Source organism: Elephantulus edwardii, unplaced genomic scaffold, assembly GCF_000299155.1.
Source record: "Elephantulus edwardii isolate Elephantulus edwardi_28Jun2011 unplaced genomic scaffold, EleEdw1.0 scaffold00348, whole genome shotgun sequence".
In the NCBI taxonomy this organism is placed as follows: Eukaryota; Metazoa; Chordata; class Mammalia; order Macroscelidea; family Macroscelididae; genus Elephantulus; species Elephantulus edwardii.
In genome coordinates, this window is record NW_006400098.1 from 754,602 (window position 1) to 769,209 (window position 14,608).

General features: G+C 59.5%; 2 protein-coding genes across 2 annotated transcripts; both read right to left on the minus strand.

The window, feature by feature from the left end:
• Positions 1-2,041: 2,041 nt before the first annotated feature.
• On the minus strand, positions 2,042-9,608 carry CCDC106 (coiled-coil domain containing 106). The gene is made up of 5 exons (XM_006901819.1): positions 9,578-9,608; positions 9,344-9,451; positions 9,075-9,251; positions 4,478-4,690; positions 2,042-2,405 (listed from the first exon to the last, which is right to left on the minus strand). The coding sequence occupies exons 1-5, from the start codon at positions 9,606-9,608 to the stop codon at positions 2,089-2,091; spliced, it is 846 nt and encodes a 281-aa protein (XP_006901881.1). The 3' UTR covers positions 2,042-2,088.
• A 338-nt stretch (positions 9,609-9,946) lies between these two features.
• Positions 9,947-13,587, minus strand: LOC102875652 (zinc finger protein 524-like). The gene is made up of 2 exons (XM_006901853.1): positions 12,998-13,587; positions 9,947-10,730 (listed from the first exon to the last, which is right to left on the minus strand). Exons 1-2 carry the CDS (start codon positions 13,585-13,587, stop codon positions 9,947-9,949), a joined length of 1,374 nt encoding a protein of 457 aa, XP_006901915.1.
• Positions 13,588-14,608: the final 1,021 nt, after the last annotated feature.

A 14,608-nucleotide genomic window follows, 5' to 3' on the forward strand; every position in this document is an offset into this window, starting at 1 on the left:
CCCGCGAGCGGCCCCTCCCCCCGGGGGCCCGGCTGAGCCGGGGGCCGGAGGCAGCGGCTTCGGCGCCTCCGGAATCGGCCGAAGCGAGGGTCTCCTCGGCGGCCTGGCGAGGGTGGCCCCTCGGCGTTCGGGTGTTTCCGTCGCTCCTCGCGATCCTCCGCCCCGAGTCCTGTCTTTGAAGGATTCGGCTTCCGCCAATTCAAACTGTCCCGAGCGCTGGCTCCTCGCTCTTCTCCCGCAGCCCTTTGCAGACACCAGGCCGTTTGCGACAATTCTAGCCGTGGCCCAGAAGGCGCCTGGCACTCGCCCTCGAGCCCTTCCAGAAATTTCAAGCTCAGTCCCAAGCTTCGGCTCTTTCCGGAGATCGCACTGGCTCACTCAGCCCCTCTCGGAGAACTTCGGCTCTTTCCGCCGTCGCTTCGGGAGAGCCTCGCTCGCGGGGAGACGCTTCGGCTTTTTCCGTCGGCTCTTCGGCTCCTTCCGTCTTCGGAAACCGAAAAGGGTGGGAAGAAGGGAGCGAGGCGGATCAGGGGAAGGAATACGTAAGGGATGGGATGAGTCCTGACTGCCAGCACCTGGCTTTGTGGATGAGGAGGGAGAAGAAGAGGCGACCTCGCGGAAAGCTTAAGAAGGCTACGCCACACAAGAACAGGATGAAGGGTGCGCGCGGCCGCTGCGGAGGTTGCCACCGCGGCTTAGTGCGCCTGCGCAACACCAAAAAAAAAAGTGCGCGAGAAGGCCTGCGCCTGCGCACTAATCATTCGGAGGCGCTGTTTCGCGCTTCCCCGCCAGAGAGCGCACCTTCCATACTCTCCCACGCGCATGCGCGACACTTTCCCCTCGCACCTTTCGCTTTTTTTTTTTGTTTGTTTAATGGCTTCGGGAAGACATTTAATCCTGGACCGTTAGGCAAACCCGCTGTCTATGGTTGCCCCAGCAACCTCGGCGGCGCGCTTGCTCGCGATCCCACAGCGCAGGCCCGCGAGGCGATGCAGGACGCACTTCCGGGAGCTGGCGGGCTGGCACCCGCGCCCCCTGGCGGGCTGGCGGAAGCATCCTCATGTACCTGTCCCTCCAGGTAGCCTCTAAGGCTGGATGGAGGTCATGAGGTTCCGCCTTCGCCACCCACCCTCCTCCTCAACAGCCCAGCAGGGAGTGTGCACCCCCTTGAGCTCTACCCCTTCTGAACCTAGGAACACAGCTGCCTCTCCCCCCTCCCACCTCTGCCTGCAGGGCGCTAATTACACCCTGTCTTCCCCATTTCCCGCCTGACCGCCTGCTCCCCGAACCCCCAGAAACGCCCGTCACCATCTCCGTGGAAACAGCCACCTCCTCCCGACCACGTCGCCCTCCAAGCAAGAGGCTGGGGACTGGTGGTGTATTCCAAATTGTTTCATCTCTTTTTAATTTAAATTCTCTGCATAATTCTCTGTCACACGTGGGATGGATGGGGGGGTGGGAGCCCCCAGTGCTCGTTGGCCCAGGCCCGGCTCCCCGGAGCTGAAGGTGGACACGGTCAGTGTGGTCCCTTCTGCCCAGCGAGGCCAGGCTGGGACAGGTGCAGCTCCGGTGGGAAAGGGTTTTCTTGGACGACGATGGTTAAGCAAAGAGCAGAAGTGGGACCAGGAGCCCTAAATCTTGAGAGCTCGGGGCCAAGGGAGCCACCCCACCCCACAACCCTGGAGGAAAATGGGGCAGAGGAGGATGCTGGGGGGGGGGCGGGGGGGCAGGTCTATATACAAGTGGATGGGAGGGGTCTGCAGGGGAGAGGCAACCGTGGTCCCATCCAGGCCCTATGATACGTGCTCGGGAATAGGGTCCCCCTTGTAGAACACACGCCAGGGGCCCCAAGACGGCCGTCCTCAAGCATATGCAGCCCAGAGGGTAGGGGTAGGGCCGCTGGTCAAGGACAGGCCCACCTCTCCACCCCCAGGTGCCAGGAGGGTCCCATCATGCACACGCCCCCAGGCTGGGGAGGGTCTTCCAGGGGAGCAGGCGGGGCCCTCATGCACGCTGTGGGCGGGGCCTGGTGGGCTGTGGGCCTGGGCGGGCGGAGGGGGCTGGCCGTGGGGGCGTGTCCGGCGGCCATCACCGCTTGAAGCGGTAGGTGATAGGCAGCAGCAGCTTGCTCTTCTTAAGCGCCTGCACCTTCTTGAGGGTCTCCTCGTCCAGGGCCAGGAAGCAGCGGCGCGAGTACTCCAGCAGGCGCTCCTTGGAGGGGTCGAACTCGCCCACCTCGGCCAGCTTCTCCGGGGCCACGATCAGCAGCTCTGCGATGGGCGTGGTCAGAGCCACCGTGTTGCGGTCCACGCGGTGGTGCTCGAAGGCCCGCGACATGCTCTTCAACTTCTGGAAGGTGCCCAGGATCTTCTTGTAGCGGCAGAGGACCCCGTCTGCGTCCTTCACTGCAGGGCGGAGAGAGGGGCAGACGGACGGATGGACGCGAGAGAGGACAGAGAGATGGACAGGCAGACACAGATGGAAGGACGTGAGAGAGGACAGAGAGGCAGGCAGATGGACAGATGCAGGAGAGCATAGAGAGACAGACAGATGGACAGACAGATGTGGAAGAGGACAGAGAGATGGACAGGCAGACATAGATGGAAGGACGTGAGAGAGGCAGGCAGATGGACAGACAGATGTGGAGACGGACGGACGCAGTAGAAAACAGACAGGCAGGTGGGGACAGATGTGGGAGAATAGACAGAACATACAGATGTGAAGTGGACAGACAAGTGAAGGAGCAGAGATTCAGACAAGAAGGACAGACAGGTCAGTTTTAGACAGAACCCCGTACATGAGTCCACAGACAAGATGGAAAGAGAGGTGGGGGAAAGCAGCGAGAAAGGCAGACAGACAGACATGCATGGTCAAAGACAGAGGGGACAGGAGGGCCGGGGAGGAGTGTTCAGATGAGTTGGGGGACAGCCAATGACAGGGAAGAGAAATTTGGGTGGACAGACACATGGAATCAGAGACGGGGGTGGGGGACACACACATTCACGGGGGAGCAGGCAGACAGATGGAAGAATGGACAGACAGGTGGGAGGACAGTAGTGGGGAGAGGAACATGGGGGTAGATACACACAGATGTGGGGTCAGTCAGTCATGGGGGATGGGAAGGGAGGGATACAGGCATGTGTGGTCAGAGAGGGATACAGACAGACAGATGTGAGTGATGGGCAGACAGGTGGGGGGCAGAGACGGAGCAAGGGGCACAAAGAAGAGAGGAAATGGGGATCAGGTTAGGACCCCCAATCCAGAAGACATGTGAACAGAACGGGAAACAGGAGCAAAGGGGGAGAGGAGGCAGAAGGGGGGACAGTGTCCAGATGGATTTGGCTCTGGGGCAGGACTGGGCCCAGCATTCCCGAGAGTTCAGGGGCCCTCCCAGGGCGCTCTGAGCATCGCCCTTCACCCAGGAGGAAAGCGAGGCTGAGCTGGGGAAGCAGAGTGGACCCCAAGGTCACCCTCGGTGCCCAGAGGCAAAGGCCGTACACAGGGACCACCACAGCAAGGCTGGGGGATGATGGACTGGGGCGGGGAAACCGAGGGCTGGGTGAGCAGAAGGGTCAGTGCTGCAGGGACCACACGGCCCGTCTCTGCCCGCCTGGCCCACCCCAGATCCTCCAGGCACAGAAACGTGGGCATCGATACACACCCCAGGATATTCACAGCCACGCACACGCATGGCCACACACCATACACACATCCTCAATGCAAAACACATCCGCTCAAAATAAAAACACTTCTGCTCACGCCTACACAAGTGCAAGCATTCCCTTGCACGTACATTCCTCTCGTGCATAAATGCTCACACTCATTCACACACACACATACGTGTAAAGACCCACAGAGATACTGCCGTGTGTGCCTGCATGCGCGTGTGTGCGTGGGCGTTCACTCCAGACAGACACATACTTACGCTGCTTGCGGGGTTCCGTCATGTGTGACCCGGGGCGACCCACTGAACGACCCGTCCTGTCCTGTCCCGTCCTGTTCACCCCGACACCCTTGAGCCCACTGCCGCAGTCACCCTGTCAATCGACGTGGGTGAAGGTCCTCCTCTCTTTGACAGATGTCCCTCTCCAAGGGGGTACGGATATACACACGGATGTTTCTACACACAGGCGTGTCCACGTGTCCACTCACAGGTACTCGTGCGTACTCTACACTATACATCCACATGGGCTCAAACACGCATAATCACCTGCACCTATCGACACACTGCACACCTCAAGGCCCACACACTCACGTGTACACGCCTTCTCGCACACAACCACAGACACGCATGTGCACACATGCATGTCCACTCACTGTCACACACATGGGCACACACTACCACAGAGTCATATATACACACACACACGTGTGTGCCACACAGATCCATGCACACACAGAGTCACACATACACACAAAACCTGTTGCATACATGTTAACTCTCACACACACACTCGCACCCCGGGCCCCCACTCACCCCGCTGCCTCTCCCGAGCCTTGGGCTTCCCAAAGCGTCTCCGGCCGGTGCCCCCCTTCTGCTTCTGCCTCTTCCTCTCACTGGAGCTGCCTTCTTCAGACCCCCCGCTGAGCGAGGAGGCCGCTGACTCGGGGTCTGAGGCCTCACCCCCGGCCCCGCCCCGGCCGTCCACTTCGACCCTCCGGGGCGCAGCCTTCAGCCTGCAGTGGTCCTCTGGGACAGGAAGGAGAGATAGAGCTGAGAAGTTGTACAAGGTGTCCTCTCAGCTCTCGGGCAGGGTGGGTCACCCCAGAGGCCAGGGGTCCAAGAGGAGGAGAGGCTGGGCTAAACTGAGTTCCCCAGTGAGGGCCAGGACTCCCCAGAGACAGATGGTCAGGGGTGCAGCTCTGACCCCATGTAAGCAAGGATTTATGGGCTGCAGGCACAGATGGGGCAGTTCCCAGGGACCCCAGGCTCAGAAGGCCCCAGTGGAGACAATAAGGGGTCTCAGAAGGGATACCCCCCAAGTCCAGGAAGAGGGCTAAACAGCAGAGAGGGGGCCTCGGGATAGTCTATAACAACATGCCAGCCCACCAGCAAAAGAGAGGTGGGTTCTCCAGAGGAAGGATTCTAGAATTGGAGGAGGAAGGTCTAAAATTAGAGGGGGAGGGTTAGAACTGGAAGGGAAGGGTCTAGAATTGGAGGGGGAAGGTCTAGAATTGGAGGGAGGAGGTCTAGAATTCGAGGGGGAGGGTTAGAACTGGAAAGGAAAGGTCTAGAATTGGAGGGGGAAGGTCTAGAATTGGAGGGAGGAGGTCTAGAATTCGAGGGGGAGGGTTAGAACTGGAAAGGAAGGGTCTAGAATTGGAGGGGGAAGGTCTAGAATTGGAGGGAGGAGGTCTAGAATTCGAGGGGGAGGGTTAGAATTGGAAAGGAAAGGTCTAGAATTGGAGGGGGAAGGTCTAGCATTGGAAGGGGAGGCCTGGAATTGGAGAGGGGAGGTCTAGAATTGGAAGGTTGGGGACCAGAACTGGAGGGAGGTCTGGCGGTCGGGAGCAGGGGCAGCTGGAGGCAGAGAGGTCCAGTGCTGAGACAGATGCCAGCACCCTCTCTTGTGGCCAGCTGGGCATGGCCACCTTGTCCACCAGGTCCTTCACAGAGACCTTATGGGGGTGCAGGACTGGGCAGGGAGTGCAATGCTGGGGTCTCTGACACCGGCCATCAGGAAAGAAGATCACTCAGCCAGAAGGGGATCTCCAGAGTCCTGCGGGTCTCTGTGGCCGTGGGTCAACAATTGCTGTATCCACTCCCCTAAAGAGGGGTGGGGATACAGGGCAGAATGGCCAAGAGCTGCAGTACCTACGGCCCCCACTAGAGGCGGTGGAGGACAGGGCTGGACCAGCAGCTGCAATACCCACGCCCCTCACTAGAGGCGGTGCAGGTCCCTGTCAACAGGGGCCACCAGCTTCAGGACCAGGATCCCCAACCCCTAAGAGGCCATGCAGGGCAGCGGATGGGTCAATGGCTTCACTGCGAGCGCCACTAGCCCCTAGAGGTGATGCAGGACACAGGGAAGGCAGGATTCCCTGACCCAGTGTGGCCCAGGCGCACCAAAACCAAACAGTACCAAAAAGCACAGCCCCGCTGTCAATTCCAATTCATAGCGTCCACCCTCCGATGGGTGTCAGAGACCACAAATCCCACGGCGGGAGACGGCCCATCTTTCTCCCGCAGAGCAGGCAGCAGCTGGTGGATTCAAACCACCAACCACCAGAATCATGCAGCCTTGGTTAGCGGTGCACCACGCCGTGGACGAGCCCCTTCAGGGAAGGGCTGGGGGGGTTAGCAGCACACCACACAGAGGGTTTTTAGAAGCAGCTTATCACACCCACCCTTTTCTAGCAGAGCCACTAGTCGATTTGAACTGCATGCTTTTGGAATTGGAGTGCAGCTTCTTACCACTATGCCACCGTTTTCACGTGAAAGCTCCCTGTCTATGAACATAGCACGCGTTTCCACTTACGCACGTCTCTACGTTTCTGGTAGTGTTTTACAATTTCCTTTGCGTAAGTCTTTAGTGTCTCTGGTTTGGAGCCCAAGTATTTCATCTTTTGGATGGTTATTGCAAACCACTTTTTTTTTACTTTCTTTTCTCTCTGTTACTATGGTACAGTAAGCTCTTCAATAGAGGAAAAAATCAAACCAAACCCACTACCATGGGGGCGATTCTGCCTCTGATGAAACAGTTTGTCAGGAGCAGTGCTGCTAGCCAAAGACCAAGTCTCTCTGGTGGTTCAAATCCTCCGGCAACTCTTTGGGAGAAAGACAGGCAATCAATCTCCTCTTGTGCGAGTCACAACCTCCAAATCTCAGTGAGAAGGTCTGCTGAGTCAGCAGCAGGAGGAGGTTTGAGCAGCTCTACAGGACAGCCTATTAACTGCCCCACAGGGTTTGGAAACACAGCCACCGAAAACGCTGTGCGGTAATCAAACGACAGCATTTGCCCGGGAGAAGACCTCAGAACCCAGGAAGGCACAGGAGCGATGGACCAGTGGAAAGGAGACACACAGGGGGGAAGTGGGGAGAGTGCTATTCTATTATGGGGATTACAAGCAATGTTCAAAACAAAACGTGCATGAATGATTGCACAGCAAGCCCATTTGCTCTGTAAACTTTCAAAGCACAATCTTAAAAGTTTACAACTGGCAGCATCAGGATGGATGGTGAAGAGATTGAGATTGTACACAGCTTTAGTTTGCTTGGCTCCACAGTCAACAGTCTTGGCACCAGCAGCCAGGAACTTAAAAGGCGCATTGCCATGGGAAAGTCTGCTGTTAGGGACCTCTCCAAAGTACTGAAGAGCAATGGTGTCTCTCTAGAGACTAAGGTGTGTCTGATACAGGCCATGGTCTTCACAATCACCTGTTATGCATCAGAGAGTTGGACAATGACCAAGGAGGATAGAAGGAGAATTGATGCCTTTGAGCTGTGGTGCTGGAGAAGAGTATTGAGAATACCATGGACTGCTAGGAAAACAAACAGATTTGTCCTGGAAAGGGTTAAACCAGGTGGCTCCTTGGAGGCAAGGATTCTGAGGCTCCATCTAATGTACTTTGGACATGTTGTGAGGAGAGACCGGTCCTTGGAGAAGGACATCATGCTTGGTAGGGTGGAGGGACAGCACAGGAGGGGAAGGCCCTCTATGAGGTGGATTGATTCAGTGACTGGGGTAATCGGGATGGGAGTGTCAGAGACAGTGCGATTGGCACAGGACAGAGCAGAGTTTAGGGCTGTTGTACATAGGGTCGCTATGAGTCGCAAGCGACTCGATGGCACATAACAACAACAATAAACATAAGAAAAATCAAGTGTGTGAGGAACTGACACAGTGACAGTTGCAATGGGCTCGAGTAAGCCAGAAACGGCACGAGACAGGACAGTGTTCGTATCTGTTCATAGGATCACCATGAGTCACACACGACGCACACATGACTCGACGGCACCTATCCACACAGTGCCATCCTACTCTTAACAGCACAGGAGCACACCGTGAACGGGAATGGATTCAGCGGCAGTCAGAGCTTTTGCGGGAAGACAGGTCCCTGAGGAGCCCAAGAAAAATGAGGTGGGGTGGGGCGGGCTCTGAAGAAAAGGAAGCTCCTCTCCTACCCCCACAGGATGGAGGTAAAGGGAGGTTGCCCCAAGAAGTGGAGCTCTGAGAACTGGCGCAGAAAGCACGCTGGGTCTCAGGGTCTCTAAGAGGACTTTGCAGGGCACCCGGAGCCTGTCAGGAAAAACAGAGGGGTATCTGTCATTAGCTTGGTCAAGTCAGCCCCAGTCGCGGGGACACCATGCTCAACAGAACCTGAACACTGGGCGATGGAGAATTTTCAGTGTGTGATTTGCTCCACTGATTTGCTTTCAGCCACACTGCCCACACAGCTCCACGGGCGGGTAACTGAACTCGAGAGGCACACGCGTTGAGGACCAAACCCCCTACGGGGAGGTGAAGTCCTGGACAAAGGCTGGTCCTCACTCTGCTCTCTTGAATGGTCACTGTCCGGACCAACGGGGGATCAGGTGACCCTCAGTGTGATTCAATGTCAAACTCGCCGCTTGCAAGCCAGAACTGACTCAGGACTTGCCCTACCCCGGATTTCAGCCTCCTAGCGGACCCTTGGGCAGGTTTTCAGAGGCTGTCAATCCCACGGGAGGAGAGCGTCCAGCTCCCTCCCGTGGACGGGCGGGTGGTTTCAAACCGCCGGCCTCTGAGTGCGCAGCACCATTCCTTTCCCACAAGGCCAAGAGAACTCCGTTCAGTTTGAGGAGACATGATAATTAATGAGCCAATTACATCAGCCAATGGCAATCAACGTTACAAAACAAAATGTTTTATAACGAGTTCATGTGAGAAACAGTACGATTTGTAAACCTTTGCTCAAATAAAAAGGAAAAACGATGCTTTTAAAAAGGTACCTTGGACAGCGGACAGATGAATGAGAATCAGCGGGATCAAGCTTCAGAGGGGGTGAAGGGCGGGGGTGGAGAGGCCTGCGCCCCAGGTTCAGGAGGAGGTGTCGGATGTTGGGGGTCCCTCGTGGGGCTCGCCCTCTCTCACCTGCGTCCATCCGTGCTGAGGAGATGAACTTGTCCAGCTGACACCGCAGGAAGTCCCTCTCCTCTTCCAGGTCCTCAATGCGCTTCTGCAGCCAGGAGTTCCTCTCCAGGGCCATGTGTAGCTGGGCCTTCACGCCGTTCATGAGCGCCAGGGCCGGAGCCGCGGACTCGGGGGGCTCTGCAGGAGTGGGTGCGGTCATTCTGGGGCTCCAGGGCCGCCGTGATCCTCCAGTGTCCAGCCCCCACACTCATGCCCCATCCCCAGCGCACCCTCGAAGTTCCCCCGAGAGGGGCTCAGGCTGTAGAAAATCTGGGGGTCCAGGTGGGGCGTCTGGTCAAAGGGAATGGAGATTTCGAAGGCTTCATCGTCTTTCTTCACTGTGGACAAGAGAGGGGTCACTCCCACACGAGGTCCCAGCCTCCACCCCGGAGGAGCCCCCAAGCGCAGCAGCCCCCCCAGGGAGGGGACAGGGCATGGGGACAGGGCGGGGAGAAGGTCCTCACTCGTCTTCCTCCGGCTGCTACGGTCACTCATGGCCCGGCTCCGCCAGCAGCTCAGTTGAGCGCCTCAGGGGTACTGGACAGAAACAGCAACAGAGGTGGGGGGCTGGATGGAGGCCTGGGGCCTCCTGATCGCTCAGAGATGAGACGAGACGGGGGTCCGAGTCTCAGGGAGCACAGGCAAGGGGTCAGGACTCCCCGAGTCTGAAGGAGGTGGTGCTAGGGGACTGGACACTGAGGCCCCAGCGTGGTGGGGGCCGGGGGCTGGACATCAAGGTAAGGGGGGCTGGGGGTGAAGTGGGCTGGGAGCAGTGAGGATGCAGAAGGTAGAGGAAAGAGGGGTCTTGGGGCCCTAAATTTCTGGGCTCTCCATCAAGTCGACAGGAAACTGGAAGATCCCTCATCTCGGGCACCTCGGTGAGAGGAGCGAGGGGGCAAGTGTACCCCAACTTGCAGGCTCAGAGTGGAGGTCTGGCCCTGTGTGCGCCCCCCCCCGTCCCACGCCCCCCGCGTGGACGCGCAGGGCCCCTCCCCCGCGGCGGCAAGGCCAGGCGCGTGCGCGCTGCGCGAGGCTGGCACGCGCGTGGGGATGCGCCCCCCGCCCCCGCCCTTTGTCCCGCGGGTGGGAGGGGAGCGTCGTGGACAGGGGTCCTCACGGGGGCGGGGCGCACAGACGCGGCCACCCTCCCCGCCCGCCGTGCCCGGGCCGGAGGGGCCGAGGGGGGACCCCCCGCGCTCACCCACCCGCGCGCGCGGATTCCGGCCGGGGGACCGAAGACGGTGGCGCCCATGCCCGGCGCTAGGGAGCGTCTGCAAAGTGTCACGGCAGGCGGGAAGCGCCCACCCAGCCGCCCGAGCGGGCAGGGCCGGGCGCCGGGGCAGCGGGTCTGGGCCTCCCTCGGCGGGCGCGGCGGGAAGAGCTGTGGCACCTCGCCCCGGTACGAACGGCCCGGCGCCGCCTTCTCCACCGGTCCCCGCTGGTGAAGCCCGCCGCCTGCGGCTCAAGCTGGGCCCGCACTTGCGCGACGGCCCCTTGTGGGTCTCCCGCGCGCCCGGTCCAGGGAGCGTCTCCAAATTCCTATCTCCCGAGGAGCGAACGCGACTTTGGAGGGGGGTCCCCACCCCCGGGTGGGCGGTGGAGACGCGGCGAGCTGGACTTTGGGGACAGCAGGCGAGCAGATGAGACAGCCAAGAAAGTTGGGGCAAAGGGGAGAACCTTGTTTTTCCTACTTCTTGGAACGGACCGGCAGACACCAATTTCCCACTCCCAACCCCCAACCCCCTGCTCCTTTAACTCCCACGAGCTGTCATTCCCAGGGATGAGGTGGGGGGGGTCAGGATGGAGCGGGGAACGTGGATGGGCCTCCCTGCCGGGAAAATAAGGGGCCGCAACACTCCTGTCCCGCTTGTTGGTGGCTGTTCACCGGCCCTGGGACTTTCAGGCCCATGTTTCAATCCTGCCTGTGACTTCATTTTTCTTCCCCAGCTTCCTTGAAGCCCACTGGCCTTGTGGTTCAGGGTGGTGGACCCTGCGGGGAGAGTGGAGGGGTCCCCGAGGAGAGGATGCACACTTTTACAAGGGCGGGACCACTCATCCTTATCCCTGGATAGGTTCCCACTTTCCCCGTGTGAAGCCCACTGCCTGACCCACCGCGCCACCGGGGGGGGGGGCATTTTCAACTTTTGGGGAGATTATCCTGCGGGAGAGGTTGTGGTCACGAGCACACATCAGATGCTCATCCGGGCACCTTGTCACAGCCAGGGCACCAGCGGGGCACCTGACCACTGGCGGAGCTCAAGTCAGGAGGGGTCAGCCCGCCGAGGGAGGCGAGGTGCAGGGAGATGAACACAGCCTCTGGGAGGCTCATGCCTTCTCCGGGATGTGGGGCGAGGGGTGTTCTTCCCCCACTCAAGGAGGTCTGAAGCAAAGACCTAGGCCTGGCACAGTGCCTGGCACAGAACGGATCACCTAACCCGCGGCCAGCGTGGATTTCACATCCCAGTGCTCCGGAGGCCAGGGCAGAACTGCCCTGTTTTCAGAGGCTGTAAATCTTAATGGGAGCAGAATGGCCTCTCTCCCGCTGACAGCACCTGGTGGGTCCAAACTCTCGATCTTTCTCGTTAGCAGCCCAAAACCCACAAGGCCAGCAGGCTTCCTTACAGAATAGACAGGGCAAGGCTCACTAATGAGGGAGGGAGCTCGTTAAGCTTCTGGTTATTCCTCAGGTGCTACTTGGTGGTGCTCTGGGCCCCCACCTCCAGGATCCACGTCCTGGAATGTTCTCAGTTCTTAATGGAAGCCTTTGTGGAAGAAACTCTAAATGCTGGCACCACCTAGAAGCTGTGTGTGCCCTCCCCGCCCTTCTCACTGTCCGGCTGGGCTGCGGCCAGATCAGAAAATCCCAGGGGCAACTTCTGCCCCAGATCAGTGGTTTTTCAAACTACAGCTCAAGGGGCGGAGAACGCCACGTAGCAGGAATCTATGATTCTTAAAACAGTCCAATAGAAAGGATCAGGCGTGCTTTGCACAAAGTAAACAGAACTTGTTAAAAACACATCTATTTGTGCGTTGGTATACCGCATTACAAGTCCCTGGGTGGGGCCAACCGTTGAGGGTTCAGCCGTTAACGCAGAGGTTGGAGGTTTGTGTCCACCCAGATCCCACCGTGGTCATCTGTGGCTGGAGAATCGGACACCGCTGGCCCTGGGGCGCAGTTCTGCCCTGAGCACGAGAGGGCCGCGGTGGGTTCGAATCAGCTTTGGTATACCGTCTTGCCACGCTGAGTGTTTTCTTCCCGTGGCTTTTGATTAACAACAGTTTGAAAACCACTGTGAATGAGAAAAGACAAGGTGCAGAGCTGTGACAGAAAACCAGGCCCAGAAGGCTGGCCTTCTCAATCCTCAGTCAGACACAGAGGCCGGAAGTGGGCGAGGGTCTTGCTGTGGTCTGGCTGGGGGGCAATAAAGGTGGTCCCAGCTGCCCCTGCCAACGACCAGCTGCGCCAGCGGGAACCTACGTTTATTGGGGGTCCAGCCTCACTCTGGCTGGGGTGGAAGACGGGTTGTCCGTCAAGATCAGGATGGAGGCCCCAGGAAGGTAAGGTGCACATTCCTAATAGTCCCAGCTGCCAGATAACCACAGCACACCCGTCTCCTCCTGCAGGTTCGCTCCAACAGGTGGGATATCTTATGGCCAGGAGTCTCCACTCTGTACCTCTGAGGTCCTGCCCCCATTGTACCCCCAGACTTGGAGGGCTGAGGAAGGCAGAAGGCGCCGGCCCCTCCTTCCACGGGTGTAGCCTTACAATCGAGGATGGGCATCTGGGCTGCGCTGCATCTCTGGGCTGCACCGGCACCGGGCTTCTGAGGCCGATGGGAGCCCTCGGATCCGGGCCTCCCCTGCGCCCCGCCGCCGGGCCTCACGAGTGCTTCCAGCGCGTGTGCTTCTGCAGCGTGTTCTGCTCCATGAAGCGACGCGGGCAGTGCGGGCACTGGAACGGGCGCTCGCCCGAGTGCACCCGGCTGTGCTGCGCCAGCTCGCCCGCCTCGCGGAAGCGGCGGGGGCAGACGGGGCAGCTGTAGGGCCGGCCGCCCCCCTCGCGGTGGATGGAGTGGTGGCGTGTCAGGTGGCTGGCGCGCTTGAAGGCCTTGCCGCAGGTGTCACACTCGAAGGGCTTCACCTCCGAGTGGGTGATGCTGTGGCGTTGGAGGTACGACATGTACTCGAAGACGCGCGAGCACACGGGGCAGCTGTAGCACTTTTTCTGGGCGCCCGCCCCCTCGGCGCCCGCCCCTCTCTGCGTCTCCTCGTCCACCAGCACGGTGTAAGGGACGCCCTGGGTGTCGATGAGCAAGTAGTGGTTGGAGCGCAGAGGGGAGGCGGTCTGGGGAGCGCCCGCGGAGGAGGACGGCCCTGGCTCTGGGGACCCGGCTGTCCGAGAGGCCGGGGCCTCCATGGCCTGGAGGGAGGAGAGCAACTGGGGCTGGGGACAGGGGGGTGGCAGCACCAGCATCCGGAGGGGTGGCTGAGGCCTGCTGTGGTGGAGAGAGGGGTTATACCCTGCCTGGAGCTGCGCCCCCTTTTCTCAACCGCCCTCCTGTAATCCTCCTGCTCACCCCTGAACTCTCTTAAAACTCCGAAAACATGGAGCTCTGGTGGCCTAATAGAAAGAAGCTGCGCTGCAATCCCAGAGGTACGTGGTTCGAATCCACCAGATGTTCTGCCGGAGAAGGAGGGGCAGTCATCTCCTGTAACCAGTCAGATCTGATTTAATGGTACACACAAAAAATAATAAAGTTTTTTTTAAAAAAAATAACAAATTCCGAAAACAATAAAAAGCAACCCCACTGCCCTCAAGGCGACTCTGTCTTATCGCGATCCAACTGGACAGGTTAGAATGAGGACTGCACAGGGCCTGCCAAAGCGGCTTCTGTTGTCAGGAGGTCGGTATGAGGCAGAAGTGAAAGCAGGGCCCCTTTACAGCAAGCGCCCCTCGCCCCAGGCCACCTTTAGGGAAGCGCGACGCAGGGCTGGGGGGTTCTGCGTGGGACTTTCTTGGGGGATCAGGGGTAGGGTGTGACTACCCTGCCATCCTACTCATGCGGAGTCAGTACCCCCTGAAAGCGGGCCCCCGCAGGTAAGGGCAGTGTCCCCCAGGGCGAGTAAAGCTGTGCGCCTTCCCAAGAGCACACCCCCTCATCAATGTGCTCCTGGTGGCTTCGAACCAGCGACCTTTTGGTTAGCAGGAGAAGGCTCAGCCATCCTGACCCATCTGGGGTCGCCGGATCTGTAAGCCCCACTCCCCAGTGTGCTCCCCCATCTCTGCACCCCTGACCCCCCCTTGGGGCGTTCTCAGGTGCCCCCCACTGCAGCGCACCTCTCAACTCCCCCTGTCCCCCCAGCAGGCGCCTTCCCAGCGCCCCTCCAGGCCTAAGCCTGCCCCATCCGCTGCAACGTCAGGCCCCCCGGCCCAGCCCTTCGCGTCCCCGCCCGCCCCGGGCCCACCCCTCGACCCCGCGGCCGCCCGCCACCCC